The sequence below is a fragment of the Ictalurus furcatus genome, chromosome 2, assembly GCF_023375685.1.
Source record: "Ictalurus furcatus strain D&B chromosome 2, Billie_1.0, whole genome shotgun sequence".
Classification (NCBI taxonomy): domain Eukaryota; kingdom Metazoa; phylum Chordata; class Actinopteri; order Siluriformes; family Ictaluridae; genus Ictalurus; species Ictalurus furcatus.
The window spans coordinates 38,537,346-38,556,469 of record NC_071256.1 but is presented as its reverse complement, the minus strand read 5'-3'; the positions used below and the strand labels follow the sequence as shown (position 1 = coordinate 38,556,469).

General features: G+C 42.1%; 1 protein-coding gene across 1 annotated transcript in view; it reads left to right on the top strand.

The window, feature by feature from the left end:
- Positions 1 to 17,119: 17,119 nt before the first annotated feature.
- Positions 17,120 to 19,124, top strand: part of shank1 (SH3 and multiple ankyrin repeat domains 1) — a 72,099-nt gene continuing 70,094 nt past the window's right edge. Inside the window, exon 1 of the mRNA XM_053618602.1 lies at positions 17,120 to 19,026. Within this exon, the coding sequence (XP_053474577.1) occupies positions 18,541 to 19,026 (486 nt within the window). The 5' untranslated portion in view covers positions 17,120 to 18,540. The remainder of the gene's footprint in view (positions 19,027 to 19,124) is intronic.

Below are 19,124 nucleotides of genomic sequence, written 5' to 3'. Positions count from 1 at the left end.
TCCCTCACATCTTCATCATGGTTATTATAGAACACCATTAAATCCTAGCGCATGTTCCTGCAGCCGTTATAGAACACACACACACACACACACACACACACACACACACACACACACACCATGCAGGTGTTACGGTGTTCTCAGTGGTTCCAGTGTGACCCAGGGGAAATATAAGTGAGTCAGAACAGGCTTGAAGCCATTTCTCTGAGTGATGAGGTCATCATTGTGCGACAGGTAAACATGAAATGGCTGGAGAGTTATTCACCCTGATCACCTTCGAGTGCAAAAAATAGCCATGACCTTTGATTTATTTTTTTAAACACATACCTCTTTTGTAATGAAGTCTCTTTTTTTCTTTCTCTCCCTCACTCTCTCGCTTTTATCTGCTTCATAGCTCATACCATTGACATGCCCTAGAAATAAGTAAGCCTTTATAAATATATTGCTTTTTAAAGTAACCCTAATATTTATTTTTGAGTAAAAAGTAAAAAAAAACACTTTTTTGTTCTCCCGTCAAGCCAATTTAGGGGCGGGGCTATATATGAGCTCAGGTTCGGTCTCCACAGCTCTGCACCAATCACGGACGACGTCGTACGTAGAAAAATTTGTCTAGCTAATTTGGCTCGCGTTAGTGATGAACTAAGGGTGGTTGTCATGGTAACGTTGTATTCTGACAGGTTTGTCTGCTGGTAAATAAATAATTCAGTGAGAAAATGACGACGACGCACGTGAGCTAGCCGGTTAGTTACGTTAGTAACTAATGTAAGTGCTACATATTCAAGTTGGTAGGATGACATGGGGGCGGTTTCTAATTTGCATATTCATGTGTATTCATGGCTCCTGACATTTTTATGAAGGTGGTGAAGGTGTAGAGACATCCTTGGAAGGTTTTATAAATTTTTTTTTAAATAAAAAACATTGTTAAAATGGTTGAAAATCACACATAGAAACGTGGAAACGTTAAGTTTATCTACAGACAAATAAACACATTTGTTGAATAAATAAATAAATAAATAAATAAATAAATAAATAAAAACGCAGTCTTTTAAAACCATGCCAGTCCATAATTTGCTTGTAAGATCTTATAAATTACAGTCATAACGTCAGGGTTTAAAAGTTCTTTTTGTGACGATATTTAAATATCAGTTTAATAGATTCTGATTCTGAAAACTGTTTATCGTCTACAACAGGATTTAAGATCCTGTTTAAAATGTGCAGATTTTAAGCAGCTAAAATTATAACGAAATGAAAATGAATAGTGTCAGATCTTCTCGCCTCGCCTAGAAATACAGTGTGATGTATATCATATATGAATCTGTAGATTAAGGAGGCGTGTTCTGAAGGTCCTGAAGGCACATGAAGTACTTTTGACTGTAACACACACACACACACACACACACACACACACACACACACACACACACACACACACACATTTCGGTCAAGCAGTTTATTACTTTCATGTCAGAAATATCATAAAGCAGATTTCTGCTTTCTTTTTTTAAATTCTTTCAGCAGCCTCAGGCCTCAGCTTGCTATCATATCATCAGTCAATAAATCATGCAGTGTGATATTACAGCAACTCATCTTCCGTGTTCCTCTTCAGGCTAACGCGGCTAACGAGTAACAGAAGCGTATGGCGCGCTTAAGTGCATTGACTCGTCAGTCGGTGTTTTGGAGGTGTTCGGCATCTCTGTATAACGCACAGTTCTCTACAAACATGGACAGAAGGACGGCAAAGCGCTCACGTGATCCCAGAGTAGTTTCATAGTTTGGTGTCACTCAGAAGGAGGTAGGGGGCGTGGCCTAATGTGTGAAGGTGGAGTTGTATGTTAGAAGTGATTTGGATTTCAGTTTTGTTTTATATGTATGTATGTATATGTATGTATGTAACATGCAAGGAGTAAGGTGTGAGTTTGTACAAGGTTTGGAAATTTGGATGTTTTATTTTTGCTATTTTTGCTTAACGTGATGCTGGAACACTTCATGTCAAGTCAAGATTGTGGTTGATGTACAGGACGAGTTTATGAGACGAGACATAAACTCCACTCTGGGCCAAAAAAAAACCCGGGTCGACATCATCACTAGTCGCTTATTGGATCATTTGGTTCTTAGCAGATGATGAAACACGGCGTCAGGCTGGAACATCGTGTATTTTTCCTCAGATGAGCAGATGAGCCAAGCTACATGTTAATCTGTCACGATCGATAGTTTCTACAGTTACTTTCTTTCATAACCGACCCCCTGGAAGCTCCGCCCCCATTCCCTCCATCGCACATCTCTGATTGTGAGTTCATTAATGAGAAATAAAATTGTGTGTGTTCAGTGTGTGTTCGCCAACATTAGACAAGTATTCTGTATAGCTAACATCATAGCATATATAGTACAGGGGTTAAATATATTTATTAGGGATGTGCTGGAAATATTTTGGGGAAAAAATGATTTCCCTCATGGAGTTGAAATGCATACACCTCCGTCGACTCTTCAGCGATCCTGAACGTGTTTTCAGTTTCATCGCCAGCCGGTTTCGACCGACCGTCACGTGTCCATGGTTACCGCATGATGCTCGAGAGAGGACGCTCGAGAGAGGACTAAATCCTTTGCAGCTCACGGGACAAACGGGGATCAAAAATCTTCAGGAAAAGGGAAATAATTACTGCAGAATTAACATAACACAATATAAGACTGCGCTCCTATGCGCTTTAGATTTCTTTCCTGTAAAGTATTTGGATAAACTTACAGAGATGGACACTGTGGGCATGTTCTTACACTTACAGCCCTTATTGGCGGCTGTGGATCAGGTGGTAGAGCGGGTTGTCCACTAATCATACGGTTGGAGGTTCGATTCCCGGCCCACGTGACTCCACATACCGAAGTGTCCTTGGGCAAGACTCTGAACCCCAAGTTGCTCCCGATGGCAAGTTAGCGCCTTGCACGGCAGCTCTGCTACCACTGGTGTGTGAGTGTGTGTGAATGAGAACCAGTGTAAAGAGCTTTGTTAAGGTTAAAAAAGCGCTATATAAGTGCCGACCATTCACCGTTTATTCTTTTTTGCCACACAATATTTCCCACAGTGAAAAATCTATCACGATACACTTTTTTCCCCTTATCACGGTCGTTTCCGAGTAGCGGTTTGATAAAAATAGACGGGATTACTGTATGTCCGAGCAGGATAGAGCAATATCGGCAACCATTGCAAGAAACGCAAACATTCCTAGTAAAGAAAAACTCATGTGTCATGTATCTTCTGTCAGGAATCCTAACAGAGTGACCTTGTGTTTAATTCTTCACTGTTTTACACGTATAATGTTCTGCTTACCGCGATGTAACACAATTATGTAACGGTGTATGTCGAGCGACTCCAGATGATATCATCCTGGTACTTCTGACTGTGGTGTGACTTCTCAGTTGAGATATGCGGGTTTCTTTTAGTCGTGTGTGTATACGAGTGAGAAAAAGAAGCCAGAGTCTGACTCACGAGCTGTAGGATTCACTCATGTTACTTTTTTCCGAGACGGACTCGCTGCATTTTCCTCTAATTAGAAGGATGGAGTTTCCTTTAGAAGTGCACTGACATACTGTACTTAAGTGCAGCTTTTCTGTCTTTTTGTATCCAAACAAACCCCAAAAACCCAGTTAGAAATCAGAACCCCATTCTACTATATACTATGGGGTTTTTTTTCTTGTTAAAAACGTGCCTTTTTCCCGCCAGGCTTTACACGTGATAAAGCAGAGCTACTGTTTCTACCCTAAAGGTGATTATTTTCCTATAACAGCACGTCCCTGAGCATTTAATTCCTCTTATATCACAGTAATGTGCCTACAATAACATTTTTATTTATTTATTAAAGAACGACATGACACGTGACACACACGTGAAACACACGTGAAACGAGTCAGTTCCAGTTCTCACTTCTGTTATAGCAGCTATAAGCAGTCGCTCCTTCACCGATCTCTCTTTATTCTCTCTGTTGATGTTAATAATGCAAAACACGGGAGCGTAAACTCCTTCATCCTGAAGATTTCCCAAAACTTAAAGTTACAGCTTGAGCTCTGACTGTTGCACAGCGCTGACACTGGAGACTCCTTCCGTCCGTGTTAAATAAACAGATTAGAACAAGTGCGTTATTATTTAAAGCGTTTTTAAAATGTTTTAATTAATGATTATTTTTTTTTAGATCGAATTTTCAAAGACATATCATCAGCATTATATCGCATCACGGTGCGGTAAAGGGACGGTGGTGCAGCAGTTTGGTGAGAGGAAGAGGAATTAAAGTGACTTGCTTGATATTTCACTCCCAGCGGTGTGTCCCGTGACGTACGAGAGAACAGCGTACAGCTTTCGGATTGGCGGAATGAAAAATGTGACGTGAGCGATCATGTGCAGACTCTCACACGGTACGGCTTTAGACACTGGGCGGACGCGTGTTCGTGCTACAGAGAGAAATCGGACGCTCCAGTTTCGTGTGGTTAAAGTGGGGCGGTCTGTTCCTTGGAAGTTTCCCAGTGAAATGTCCTGGGGACCGAGACACCGAAAATATCTCGCTATATCCATGCTTTGTCCTACATAAAAGTCAGAGAGAGAGCGAGAGAGACGGAAAACTGGTGATGGAGAGCAAGAGGAAGCCCAGATAGCAGACGATTCCAGGTCAAATATGGCAAATGTGGCGCATTAGGGTCAGTCGTGGGAATGAAACGTATTTGGCGTACGCATTTGATGTACATTAGGAACTGGCGGGAAAATGTCCCACGATGTAAACAACCGTATTTAATTCTTGGGTAGCGTTTCGATTTAGGAGAGATCCAACCTGACCATTGGTGGGAAGACTACTGTTTTTATATGGGGAAAGAGCTGATATTGAAATATCCGAACATTTCCGAGGACTCGTCAGGTCAAATCAAGTCAAGTCAAACTTTATTTACAGAGCACATTTAACACAACAAAAGTCGACCCAGAGTGCTTTACGGTGAGAAATATAACATCCAGAGACAATGGCGATGAAGGCAATAAGTAATATATACGCCTGAAACAGACAGATGTTACAGTTTAAGCTCAGTGTGTTAAATGAAATGTAATGGAGATGTTCAGACCCACGCAGGCTTCTCACAACAGCGGGTGAGTTAATGAAGTTACGCTCGTGATTCTGTCTCTTTTTATTAATGAACTCTGTTTAGCCTGAACAAACATACAGTGGATGTAAAAAGTCTACACACCCTGTTAAAATAGCAGGTTTTTGTGATGTAAAAAAAAAAAAATGAAACCAAGATAAATCATGTCAGAACTTTTTCGAACTTTATTGTGAAATTGCAACCTATAGATTAACGCGAAAAACAATAAGAATCATTTCGGGGGGAAATGTTTAAAATAATGTTTAAAATTTACCGTAACCTGGGGGCGTAAGTGTGCACACCATGAACTAATACTTAGTTGAAGCACCTTTAGATTTTATCGCAGCATTCAATCTTTATGTGTAAGAGTCGGTCAGTTTGGTGAAGCCGTTCCTTTGCTGATCTGGAGGTTTGCTTTGAGTCGTCGTGCTGAAAAGTGAAATTCCTCTTCATCTTAAATGTTTTAGCAGAAGCCTTAAGGTTTTGCGTCACAAATGACTGGTATTTGGAGATATTCATGATTCCTTCCACCCTGATTAAAGCCCCAGTTCCAGCTGAAGAAATGCAGCCCTAAAGCATGATGCTGCCACCAACGTGCTTCACCATGGTGATGGCGATCTTGTATTGATGTGCTTTTTTTTTTGCACCAAACATGCATAGCTTTTGAAATGGTGGAATTATTATACCTTTTGGAATTGTTCTCATCAGACCATCACACATTTTGCCACATGGTTTGGGGTGATTTAGTTTAGCCGTCTAGCCGCCGTACCCCACAGCCCAGACATGTGAAGAATACCAGAGATTGTTGTCACATGCAGAGAGTAATCAGTACATGTCAGATGTTCTTGCAGCTCCTTTAATGTTGCTGTAGATCTCTTGGTAAGATTCTGTCTTCTTGTTGTTTTTTTTACATCACAAAAACCTGCCATTTTGACAGGGGGGTATTGACCTTTTATATCTAATGTAAAAAAATGTTACACATTTCAATTCAATTCAATTTGATTTGTATAGCGCTTTTAACAACGGACATCGTCTCAAAGCAGCTTTACAGAAACATATAAACACAGGGTAGAGATTTTAAGTGTGTGATTTTATCCCTATTGAGCGAGACGGTGGTGACGGTGGTGAGGAAAAACTCCCTGAGATGATATGAGGAAGAAACCTTGAGAGGAACCGGACTCAGAAGGGAATCCGTCCTCATCTGGGTATCAACAGATAGTGTGAGGGTAAAGGAAAGTTCATTATGGTTTAATATGAAGTCTGTTTGTTGAACTAGTCCACTGTTCACTAAAAGAGACCTGAGTGCAGAGCTGCATGTGGTAATTGCAGTCCTAAAACCATCACAGCAACCGTAGTCCCAGCAACCACAGCGAGAACGTCCATGTGGAATTGAGGTCCAAAACCATTTCCATGGTATTTCAAGCAGCACCGTCCTCAGCAATCTCCAGGCTGAACTGCTTGGGGTCGTCCTCAGCGGCAGAACGTAGCCTCCAGTTGATGAGAGCTCCACCCAGAAGTAGGGCATCAGGATGGATCAGGCAGGTCCAGAGAGCAGAAAGGATCAGGATCACTGACATCTCCTTAATATCATGTGTGGCTCGACAGAAGGAGAGAGGGAGAGGGAGGTAAAGAGATGGAGAGATTATTAGGTATGATTACTATCCTATAATGGATAAGACTGTGTACTTTGCGTAACAGAAAGTCTAGTCAGGGTAGGTGTGAGTAAACAAATACGTTTTAAGTCTAGACTTAAACACTGAGACTGTGTCTGAGTCCTGAACACTAATTGGAAGACTGTTCCATAACTGTGAGGCTTTGTAAGAGAAAGCTCTTCCCCCTGCTGTAGCCTTCACTATTCCAGGTACCAACAAATAGTCACCTTTTGATGGAGGTAGGCGTGGTGGATCATAAAAGATCAAAAGTTCTCTCAGGTACTGTGGCGTGAGACCGTTTAGTGCTTTATAGGTCAGTAGTAGTATTTTATAATCAATGTGAGATTTCACTGGGAGCCAATGCAGTGTGGATAAGATCGGGGTGATGTGGTGGTATCTTCTGGTTCTAGTTAGGACTCTAGCAGCTGCATTCTGGACTAACTGGAGTTTGTTTATGCTCCTACTGGAACATCCAGACAGTAAGGCATTACAGTAATCTAATCTAGAGGTGACGAAAGCATGAACTAATATTTCTGCATCATGTAGTGACAATATATTTCTTATCTTAGAAATATTTCTGAGATAAAAGAAGACTATCCTAGTAATATTATCTACATGAACATCAAATGATAGACTGGAGTCAATAATCACTCCAAGGTCTTTTACTGCTGCACATGATGAAACAGAAAGACCATCCAGAGTTACTGTGAGATCAGAAATATTACTTCTAGCTACACATGCTCCTAATACAAGTATTTCTGTCTTATCAGAATTAAGTAAGAGGAAGTTAATAAGCATCCAACGTCTAATGTCCTTTACACATTCCTCAACTTTACTAAGCTGCTGTCTGTCCTCTGGCTTCGCTGAAACATACAACTGTGTGTCATCAGCATAACAGTGGAAGCTAATTCCATGTTTACGAATAATTTGACCCAGAGGTAGCATATTTAAAGTAAAGAGCAGTGGGCCTAAAACAGAACCTTGTGGAACACCAAACTTTATCTCAGTATGCGTGGAGATGTCGCAATTTATATCTTCGAACGGATAACGATCGGTCAAATAGGACCCGAGCCAGGAGAGGACCATTCCCTTAATGCCAACAACGTTTGTACGGATCCCTGCTAGTGACCTGCTTTTCTTAATAAAAACAATGTGTAAAGTAAAGTGAGGAAACGTGATTGTGAGTGCGGCTCGAGGTGTTACAGTTTCACACTTCTTCCTTCCCCCCCCAGACTCCTGCACCGCTTTTCCTCATAGCCACGCTGTCTTTCACTTTATAATGACACTGTGATGAAATACTGTTTACAGTTGAAATGATTTTGTACAGAATGGGTTCGTTTTCCATGCGGAAGTGTGCACTGTGATTAATCCGAATCCGTCACATGAGTACGTTTTTTAAAGACATCAAGCTGACAATATGTTGGAACAATCCCACAATACAATGCAACATGACGTTGATTCCCGAGCTCTACACACCTCTTCAATGTTTCCAAACAAAAGCCGGATAGACGTTAGCTAAAATGTTCTCCACTTATCCCCTCCTCCAACACTTCCCCCTGGTTTACACCTGAGCTCCGGGCCTTAAAAGTCATCGGTAGATGGATCGAGCGGCTTTATAGGAAAACTGGTCTTACTGTTTATTGTCTAGCTCTCATTGCTCACCACAATTCATACAAGACTGCTCTGAACTCTGTGTGGTCTAACTATGTTTCCACAATGATCAATAAAGCGAGCAATAGGTCTATGGTTTTATTTGACACAATCAATAAGCTCACCTGACCTCCAGCTCATGATGTTCACACATCTGAAGAGCTCTGTTGCTCTTTCCTAAATGGTAAATGGCGCACTTACATAGCGCTTTTATCCAAAGCGCTTTACACTGTGTCTCATTCACACACTCACACACACACACTCACACACCAATGGTAGCAGAGCTGCCATGCAGGGCGCTAACTTGCCATCGGGAGCAACTTGGGCTTCAGTGTCTTGCCCAAGGACACTTCGGCATGTGGAGTCACGCGGGCCGGGAATCGAACCGCCAACCCTACGATCAGTGTACAACCCGCTCTACCACCTGAGACACAGCTGCCCATTCCTGAAAAATAATTCCTGAATTATTTTACCAGGAAAAGTTGAATGTTGTCTGCCAGTGCTTTATAGGAAAGGCCTCCGATTTGGGTTTTCTGCCTGACCACTTTTATCAACAATTGTCTAGCTTTATTCCTACGAACCTCTCGTCTATCTGTGACCTAATACTGAAATCCAGTTCTTCATCGTGCTACCTTGATCCTGAGCCAACATTTCTCCTCAAACGCTGCCATTCTGTCCTCTCTGCACCTATTTCTCACTTCAGAAACAGATCTTTAGCTGCTACGTCTCTCTCTCTCTACCACTTAAAACTGAAGCAGTGACTCCAGTCCTTAAAACACCTGATTGGACCCTACTGTTCGTTCTAATTTTCACCCTATCTCTAACCTATCGTTCATTTCCAAAATACTATAAAGTACTGTTGCCTCCCAACTCCGATCATTCCTTGAACAAAATAATCTCTTTGACGCCTTTCAATCTGGATTCCGTCCTCTCCATAGTACCGAAACTGCCCTCGTAACGGTTGTCACTGACCTATTACTCTTTCTAGCGATTATGGTTCTCTTTCTATTCTTCTATTACTCGATCTTGGTTCCATTTTTGATACCATCTCTCATGACTTACATCTCTCCCGCCTCTCAGATATCGGTGTCACGGGTGCTGCTCTTTCCTGGTTTACTTCTTATCTCATGGATAGACAGTTCTACATGTCTATGCAGGATTATCAGTCACCTACAGTATCTATGAAATTAGGTGTCCCTCAGGGATCGGTTCCTGGACCTCCACTATTCATTATATTTATTATATATATAATGCACTTTCTATCTTAGTGCACTGCTTCTCCCCTACAACCCGACCCGCTCTCTCAGGTCCGCCGGGCTCGGACTCTTCTCTGTCCCTAGATCTCGTCTCTATGGGATATACTATGGGAAGCAGGTCTTTCAGTGTTGTAGCACCTAAAATCTGGCATTCACTCCCTCTGAGTCTTCGCATCATCATACAAACTTTTTTATAGTAGAGAGAAATTGAACGCACATGTTCATCGACTCTTGCTTTGCGATATCAAAGACGTGGTCATAGCACTGAATATCGATCGTCCTGCCCAAACTCATTTGCTAGCCGAAAAAACCTAGCTAGCTAAACGTGTCCATTATAGGCAGCTCCACAGTTAGAACGTGACCTTACGTGACCTCCGCAGTAAGAACGTAAATATATAGCATTAGCAAGCTAGTTTCTTGGTGTGGATGTTTAGGCGAGCTACATAGGTTTGTTAAAAGAATATAAATTAGGCATGCTAGCTAACTAGCAAACTAAGCCTGTTAAATTTTTTGCTTACTGGTATGATAGTTAGCTACGAAGCTGAGATGAGACGACGGAGTTCGTTGGAGCAGTTATCCTTCGTAATCGCTCATAACCTCAACCGTCTACTGTCAGCGTTTTGATTGAACAGCATGCGGTAAAAACGAGTTTACGATTAAGATTCAGCAGAGACAACGTAACGTCTGATAAAGGAGATTCGATCGTGAGCAAGAGCGAGATAACGACAGCGAGCTTTCTTTTCCTAATCGTTCCATCTGTACTCGTCCTCCAGAGGACATCGCTCCGTCACGACGTCCGCCTCTGTCCGCTTCTCTCTTCATGCTGACTTTTCTCTACTGGCCCTCAGAAGCGGCAGGATGTTAAAAGTTACAGAGTTTGGTTTTTATTCGACGACACAGATCCGAGTTAGCAAGCGTGTGATTATTTAAAACTGCAGAAGAAGAAGAGGTTCGTGTGGAATGCAGATAAAATCCATCTCAGATCTTCTGAAGAGGTTCAAGCAAAGATCAAATTCAAATCGGATGAACGAGTCCGCCCTCGCATGGTGAAAACACACACACACACACACACACACACACACACACACACACACCTGCGATTGAAAGGGCTTCTATGTCCATCTCCAATCAACTTGGCTGTATTTATCTAACCCGCTCTCTCTCTCTCTCTCTCTCTCTCTCTCTCTCTCTCTTTGTCTCTGTCTTGCACATTCTCTCTCTCTCTCTCTCTCTCTTTCTATTTCTCTGTCTCACACATTCTCTCTTTCTTTTTCTGTCTGTCTCTGTTTCTCTCTCGCTCTCTTTGTATTATCTCCCTCTTTCTTTCTTTCTGTTTCATACTCTCTCTCTCTGTTTGTCTCTCTCTGTATGTGTGTCCCTCTCCCTCTTGGTCTCTCTCTCTCTCCTGTAGTTTCTCAGTCAGCAGGGTGAATGCTCTTTTTTCATCTTCCACTCATCACTCTTTTTTTATTTATTTATTTTTTTGGATATTATACATTACTCTCTCTCTCTCTCTCTCTCTTTCTATTTCTCTGTCTCACACATTCTCTCTCTCTTTCTTCGTCTGTCTCTGTTTCTCTCTCTCTCTTTGTATCTCCCTCTTTCTTTTTTTCTTTCTTTCATTCTGTTTCATACTCTCTGTCTCGGTTTCTCTCTCTCTGTATGTGTGTCCCTCTCCCTCTTGGTCTCTCTCTCTGTCTCTCTCTCTCTCTCCTGTAGTTTCTCAGTCAGCAGGGTGAATGCTCTTTTTTCATCTTCCACGCATCACTCTTTTATTTATTTATTTCTTGGATATTATTCATTACTCTCTCTCTCTCTCTCAAACACACCACACAAACACACTGATGGATCAAATCCACTGGCGCTAGAACATTTTGGATTAGAGGGCCTCTTGTGTGTGTGTGCGTGTGTGCGTGTGTGTGTGCGTGTGTGTATTTCATTTTCCCCACCATAGTAAAAGACTGTGTGGTTTCACCTCTTCCTTAGTAGCGGGAAGCAATCTCAACTAAGAACACCTCACACTTTTATCCATTTATAGTTACATTAAATGAGTTCCTCAGATAATGCGATGAGATAACGTATCAGAACCAGGCATTGATTATAAATAAACCTGCGATGTGCAGCTGCACTACTGTCAGAGTCGCTGTTATAGAGAATTAATCAACACCTCCTGACCAATCAGAATGCAGCACTGGTGTAAAACATCTTCAGCTGCTTCGGATTGTTGTCCGATTCTCAAAACACACGGCAAAAAAAAAACAAACAAACAGTTCTTTAAGGAGTTAATTAGATCATTTAAAGGTTCTTCGCTTCCTAAAAGGTTCCATGTGGAACCCTTTCGAATAGGAAAACACTTTTAGGTCCTACATAGAACCTTTCGGAGATCCCCAGAGGAAGAAATATATTTTTAATGCATGTATGTTACCGTTCTTATGTTTGTAGACTCTATAAGTATCATTTCTGTCATGGTAAAAGTTCGACCCTGCAGCTGGAACGTTCCATTCCCATTTCATTTTTCTTCCTTTTCATTCATTCAGAAGTGAGAAACACGAGAGAGACGATCTCTTAATTAGCTCCGACAGTTTCCTTTATTGTAACCTGAAGCACTGACGTCGTTCCTGTTCTAATAAACCCAGACCCGGAGGAGGCTAAGTGCATGCAGCGTTTTTATATTTAGTCCTTCTTTTTATGAATAATGATCCACGCGCATGGCTCGGGTCAAAGCACAGACAGATGTAAAGCTCAAAGGCGAATCCATTAGCATAAATCCAGAAGACAGGCCAAGGACGGAACTGGGAAACAGTAGAAAACATAGACAACGACGTAGTACATTACACATGGGGCAGTTCCTAATTTGCATATTCATGACATATATTCATAGATCCTGTAGCTGTAAAGAGGTTCCTCAGCTCTTTGTGGTTATTTCCTGTATATTAAAATTGATAAATAATTTATAATTGTACTTCGATTTATTTTAAATGCGTAAAACAACACGTTCAGGGCGATCTTTTTCTTTTTTTTTTTTTTTTTACTACTTTGTGATAATCTCCTGTCGATCTTTTGTCTCCAAACAAACGAATAAACGTCAAATCTTAGACCCTTAAGAACCCGAGGAACACAGTTCGCTCAGAAATAAAGATAGACGTCATCAGAAACAGAAGGACGTACTACGCTTTACGCTTTCCAAACATCCTCATGGCTTTGTTGTGTTATAAATGATCACCGTGTAGCTGGATTTTGGAAATATTATACATAGATACTGTACACGTAGCGTCCAAAGCTTGGGGTGTAAACTTTTGAACAGGACAGTCGGTGCAAATTGTTACTATTTTGTCTTCCGGGAAACATCTTATGTAGCTTCTGAAGGGTGGTACTAAATGAAAAAAATAAGATCTTTAAACAAGTCAGTCATCAGTGAATGTTTGCATCTTTTAAAATGGTTGTGTACGAGTCCCTCAGAGTCCCTCAGGATCGCAACATCATATAGTCGCTGTTGTAAAGGGGTCGAATATGCAGAAGATGCTGGAAAAGTAAAGTACGTGCAGGACCTGGAGGATTTTTCTGAAGAACAGTGGGCAGTTTAACTGTTCAGAACAAACAAGGGACTCATTAAGAACTATCACAAAACATAAACACAGTCGTGGATCATCCAGGTAACGGCACACAGTATTAAGAATTAAGTGTGTGTAAACTTTTGAACTGGTTCCTTTGTGTAAATTCAGTTATTATTGTGTCTTGTGTTATGTATTATGTGAAATAGCTTATTCAGGGCAGTACTAAATTCTGCAAGGGGTGTGTAATTTTATGAGCGCAACTGTAGCTACGAGTTATTTTTGCCATTTTTATATAGTTATTGCCAAGAGCGGTGTGTGTCGATGTCCTGCGCTCTCTATAAAAAAATGGGCTCGTTCATTTATCTCTAATAAAATTCATGTCAGGTTATTTTCACTATCCTTATTTATTTTCGGTGTTTCTAGAAAAAAAAAAAAAAACAGTACACAGTACAAAGCCATAAAATGTCCCATCATCAAAATGGAAGAATTGACTTTTATTTTTTATTTCTCCAAGGAAACCTCAACATTTTGATATACAAGCAGAATACACTTCTGCCCTCCATACATCCGTGCTTGACCTTGGATAGGCGATAAAGTGATTCCTTTTCTTTTAAAAGTCTCCTAAATATCAGCCAGAGGCGTCTCCTGTACAAGTCCTTTCCTGGTGCTTCTTGATTGGTTGGTTCCCTGGTTGGTTAATTGGTTGGTTGGTTCCCTGGTTGGTTGGCTGGTTGGTTGGTTCTCTGGTTGGTTGCTTGGCTGGTTGGCTGGTTGGTTGGTTGGTTGGTTGGCTGGCTGGTTGGTTGGTTGGTTGGTTCTCTGGTTGGTTGATTGGCTGGTTGGTTGTTTCTCTGGTTGGTTGGTTGGTTGGTTGGCTGGCTGGTTGATTGGTTGGCTGGTTGGTTGGTTCCCTGGTTGATTGGTTGATTGGTTGGCTGACTGGTTGGTTCCCTGGTTGGTTGGTTGGTTGGTTGGTTGGTTCCCTGGTTGGCTGGTTGGCTGGCTGTCTGGTTGGTTGGTTCCCTGGTTGATTGGTTGATTGGTTGGCTGACTGGTTGGTTCCCTGGTTGGTTGGTTGGTTGGTTGGTTCCCTGGTTGGCTGGTTGGCTGGCTGTCTGGTTGGTTGGTTCCCTGGTTGGTTGGTTGGTTGGTTGGCTGATTGGTTGGTTCCCTGGTTGGTTGGTTGGTTGATTGGCTGGTTGGTTGGTTGGTTGGCTGATTGGTTGGTTCCCTGGTTGGTTGGTTGGTTGGTTGGTTGGCTGGCTGGTTGGTTGGTTTCCTGGTTGGTTGGTTGGTTGATTGGTTGGTTGGCTGGGTGGTTGTTGGTTGGTTGTTGGTTGGTCAGTTGGCTGGTCGGTTGGTTGGCTCGTTGGTTGATTGTTGGTTGGTTGCTGGCTGGTCAGTGGGCTGGTCGGTTGGCTGGTCGGTTGACTGGCCAACTTCATCACCAACTCCATCACACCACCAACTTCATCACACCATCAACTCCATCACACCACCAATTTCATCACACCATCAACTCCATCACACCATCAACTCCATCACACCACCAACTCCATCACACCATCAACTTCATCACACCATCAACTCCATCACACCATCAACTCCATCACACCATCATCTCCATCACACCACCAACTTCATCACACCACCAACTCCATCACACCATCAACTCCATCACACCACCAACTCCATCACACCACCAACTCCATCACACCATCAACTCCATCACACCATCAACTCCATCAGAAAACCCTGTCATTGATTTTTTCCCCTAAACAGCACATCATACAGTGGGTTATTATATATAATGTATTTATAGAGTAGAACGTATTGTAATGTAGTCCATTTTCACAAGGATGAGGGTTTGGCTCGTGTGTGTGTGTGTGTGTGTGTGTGTGTGTGTGTGTGGTTTTACCATCTGTTTCTTCATTTCTATTTTCCTTTTATTTATTTCTCTTCACCCACCAACTTTTGAATGTTTATAAGATTTGAGAGAAAAAGAAGACAGAATCAATTATTATACAAACTCAATATGAAGTGTCTTTATCTCTCTACACAAAGTGTGTGAAAGTGTGTGAAAGTGTGTGGAAATGAAGAACACTCGCTTGCCCTCGGGCTGTGCTCCAAATCTCAAGTGCACTCCTCAGCGATGATGCGGGATGAAGTGAACTTTACGTTAAGTCTCTTGTCTTGGGATAAAATTACTGTTTCTCTGTAGGGCACTTGAGGAAATGTGTGTGTGTGTGTGTGTGTGTGTGTGTGTGTCCAATGGTAAGCTCCAGCTGAAATTGACTCTTTTTATTCTCTATACCTCCCACTCCTCTGCCTCTCTCTCTCTCTCTCTCTCTCTCTCTCTCTCTCTCTCTCTCTCTCTCTCTGTGAAACATTAATGATAAATTCACCTCAGGAGCATCATCTCCACCTGGATCATCATCTTCTTTTCCAAGTTTATTATTATAATATTTGCTTTATCGGTGCCGCTGCTTTTCTATGAAGCTCCTGCAGTCATGTAAGTCCAGTCCAGCGAAGTCCTGATATCAGAAATGATCAGCAATTTTGCATTACACTTGCTTCATTTTTTGCTCCAGCATGCGCTCGATGAATCTGAATTCACGTCACAGGCTTCATTTTAATTGTTAAAACACCGTTTTAAAAGTGGCTTTAAAAAAAAAACTCTGAACCTGAACTCTGATTGGATGCCACGTTGACAATTGACTCATTCAGTTATCAAGTTTAAGTGCTGTGTACATCTTTTCCTGGCCAAACCGAACAAAAAAAATTCCCACCAGATTTACAGAAGATTTGCTGATTTTCTTCGTGCACACATGCGTATGTTAATAAACGCCAACCAGCTGTAAAATTATCAAGCGCATTCATGGCACGTTTGCATTTAGCCACGCCCACAAAGATCCATAAAAGCTCATAGAAACCCCTGAACGCAACAAAATGGCGACTTAACCGTGAAAGATCACCTCCTAAGCACATCATGTGCAAAACCTTCCAGTAATGCAGCTCAGCCACTGCAGCGTATCAGCTACCACAGACACACACTAACTCCTCCTCCTTTTATAGGATGCCATTACATTTGTCCTAATCGAACGGATAGTCTTATTCGCCTTGTTTAATGTATGGATTTGTTTTGGATCAAGTCATTAATATGAAGTGACTGAGATTCAGGAAATAAATAATCGATGTAAACTTGACGGCGTAATCCGTATATATAAAATCACAGGAACTCATCGACGATTATACGATTTGACGACGATCGATCGAGGTTCACGTTTTCCTTATACGGAAGCAAGCGAACGTTTTTTGCAGACAGTTTGATAATTGATAAATAAATATGTTTTTTTTTGTCTTGTTACCTTTGAGAGAGAGAGAGAGAGAGAGAGAGAGAGAGAGAGAGAGAGAGAACGAAGAGGCTGGTAAAGGAACATCTGCTTATAGCTGCTATAAGGTAAGTGTGAACAGAAAGCACAAAAATTATTTCCTTCATCCTCTGGTGTGAAGTGAAAAAGCGACAGCGCGATGTTCTGGCTTGTCCTTCGTCCGCTCACGCTGGGACTCGAGTCGGGAATTCATCTCGGCTGCAGAACATTGAGGGTGTAAAGACGCTCTGGCAGTTCATCTCATCTCTTTGTATCTCTCAGGTGTTTGGGGAACATTGTAACCTGGAGGGTGTTTTTGTGAAAATGTTCCAGATCGGCTTCTGGTTGTGTCAGAGACGAGTTGGCGAGTTCGTTAGCCTAGCTGATTAGCCTACCTGATTAGCCTACCTGATTAGCCTACCTGATCTCTCTCTCATTACCAAAGCGAGATATGATCAGGGATCAGGGACACAGCAAAATAGATCTTTGTGTGTGTGTGTGTGTGTGTGTGTGTGTGTGTGTGTGTGTGTGTTCCTTTCTATTTTAGATCCAAGCTTCTGATGAGATTTTGAATAAGGTGTACAGCTCGGAGAACTCTGGGAACTTAACAGACACCGTTAGTTAAAAATAAAATTGCCAAGAACGTTCCGTTTTCAGTTCCCTAAAGAGCCATTAAAAAAAAAAAAAAACATTTAAAGAACCTTTAAAGAACCTCATCATTTTTTCCACTGAAAAGCCGCTAACATTTATTTTTGGTGGGATGTTTTTTTTCTCATCTGCTTGTTAAAACTGTTTTTAGGAAACAAAAAGATGGTTCTGTGGTGTCTGTCTGAAGAACCTGTTTTGCACTGCAAACTAGAACCCTTTGAAGAGGCTGAGAACTCTATTTTCTAAATGTTTAAGAGGAGAACTCTGATATGTCCTCTGTTGTATACTTCTTCATAGCGGTATAGTTCTAGAATGTACACCATTTTAGGAAAAATATAGAGGCCTTCAGGGTTAAAGGTGTAGTTTTCTTTAGGTCCTGCTTTGTCTCATTCTCCTCGTGCGCCACTGTTCTCCACTCTTTAAGTCAAATCCAGAAATCTTAATGGATCTTCGATTGTTCTTATAGAACTACAGACCTGAGCGTTCTCCTACAGTCTCAGAAAAAAGTAGTTCTATGATATCAGTCTAAAGAACCACTTCGGCCTGTGAAGTAGAAAAAGAACCCCTCGAAGAACACGTGAAGAACTCTTTCTCTAAGAGTGCAGGAGAACGTTCTGATACAGTATAAACTCTGTTCTGCGGAGGGAAAACTGGAGAACCCTTATGTGTTCCACAGGTTTATGTTTTTTTTTTTATCTTAGAGTGTCCTACAACTTTTCCATGAACTAGGGAAAGTTGGAAATCTTGGAAACTTCGAAGACTGTGAGGCACAAGGAGAAGCAACGTATGAGAACCAGCAGGAACCAGAGAGAACTTGAACTAGAAGAAGCTGTACAGGCATAGGCGAGGGTAGTTAAACATGGGTGGAACTTGGGGAACTAAGCAGGAACTAATGGATCTATGAGAACTATGTTACCAGGGAAAGTGGGAAACAAGGAGAAACTGTGAGGACTTGGAGAACCAGGAGGTGTACGAACGGAAATCAGACAAACTAGACAAACTGTACAGGACTGTAGGAACTAAAAGAACTAGAAAGAACACTTAATTATAAAAACAAAACCTTAAAGAAACCTAGGCAAACAAGAAGAACGATGGAATGTACTAAACGTAACAAGGGGAACCTGAATAAGACAAAGTGGGAACTAAAGGAAGGAGTAAGTAGAGGAACTTAGGAGAACTAAAGAAGTGATGAGAACTAGGATGAACTAGAAGAACTCATGACAGTTTCTCTCTCTCTCTTTCTCCACAGTGCATCTCTGGGGATGATGCTGTTGCCTTGGGTACCACCCTTCCTGTCGCCATGACGATGCCACTGAGCCCCCTCTCCAGTGACGAGGAGCAGCAGAAGATGCTGGGGAACAGTCAGCACCTGTATCCAGGGGCGGAGGAGGAAGAGGAGGAGGAGGAAGGGGAGGAAGAGGAGGAGCTGGAGGACGAGTATCAAGACGAGGAGGGAGAGGAGGAGAACGGAGAGTTGAACGGAGAGGAAGAAGAGGAGGATGATGAAGAGGACGTCAGGAGAGCAGGAGGAGGAGGAGGAGGAGGAGGAGGGAGGGCGGAAGGACATAGGCAAAAAGCGGCCGGGCGTTCGGTGAGAGTTACCATCCCGGGACACACGACCAATCCTTATTCCTCAAATCCTGGCCCCGCCCACCAACCGGCAGCCAATCATCAGCAGCAGCAGCAGCAACAGAAGAGGCTGAGGAGAGGTTCAAGCTCCGCCCTCGATGATGCACACATCGCCCTGATGGTGTTCCGTATCGGCATTCCTGATATCAAACAGACGGTCAGTCGCATACTCACACACACACTGACACACACACACACACACACACACACACACACACACACACACTGCTGGAGTTAATGTTCCCACCTTTAAGT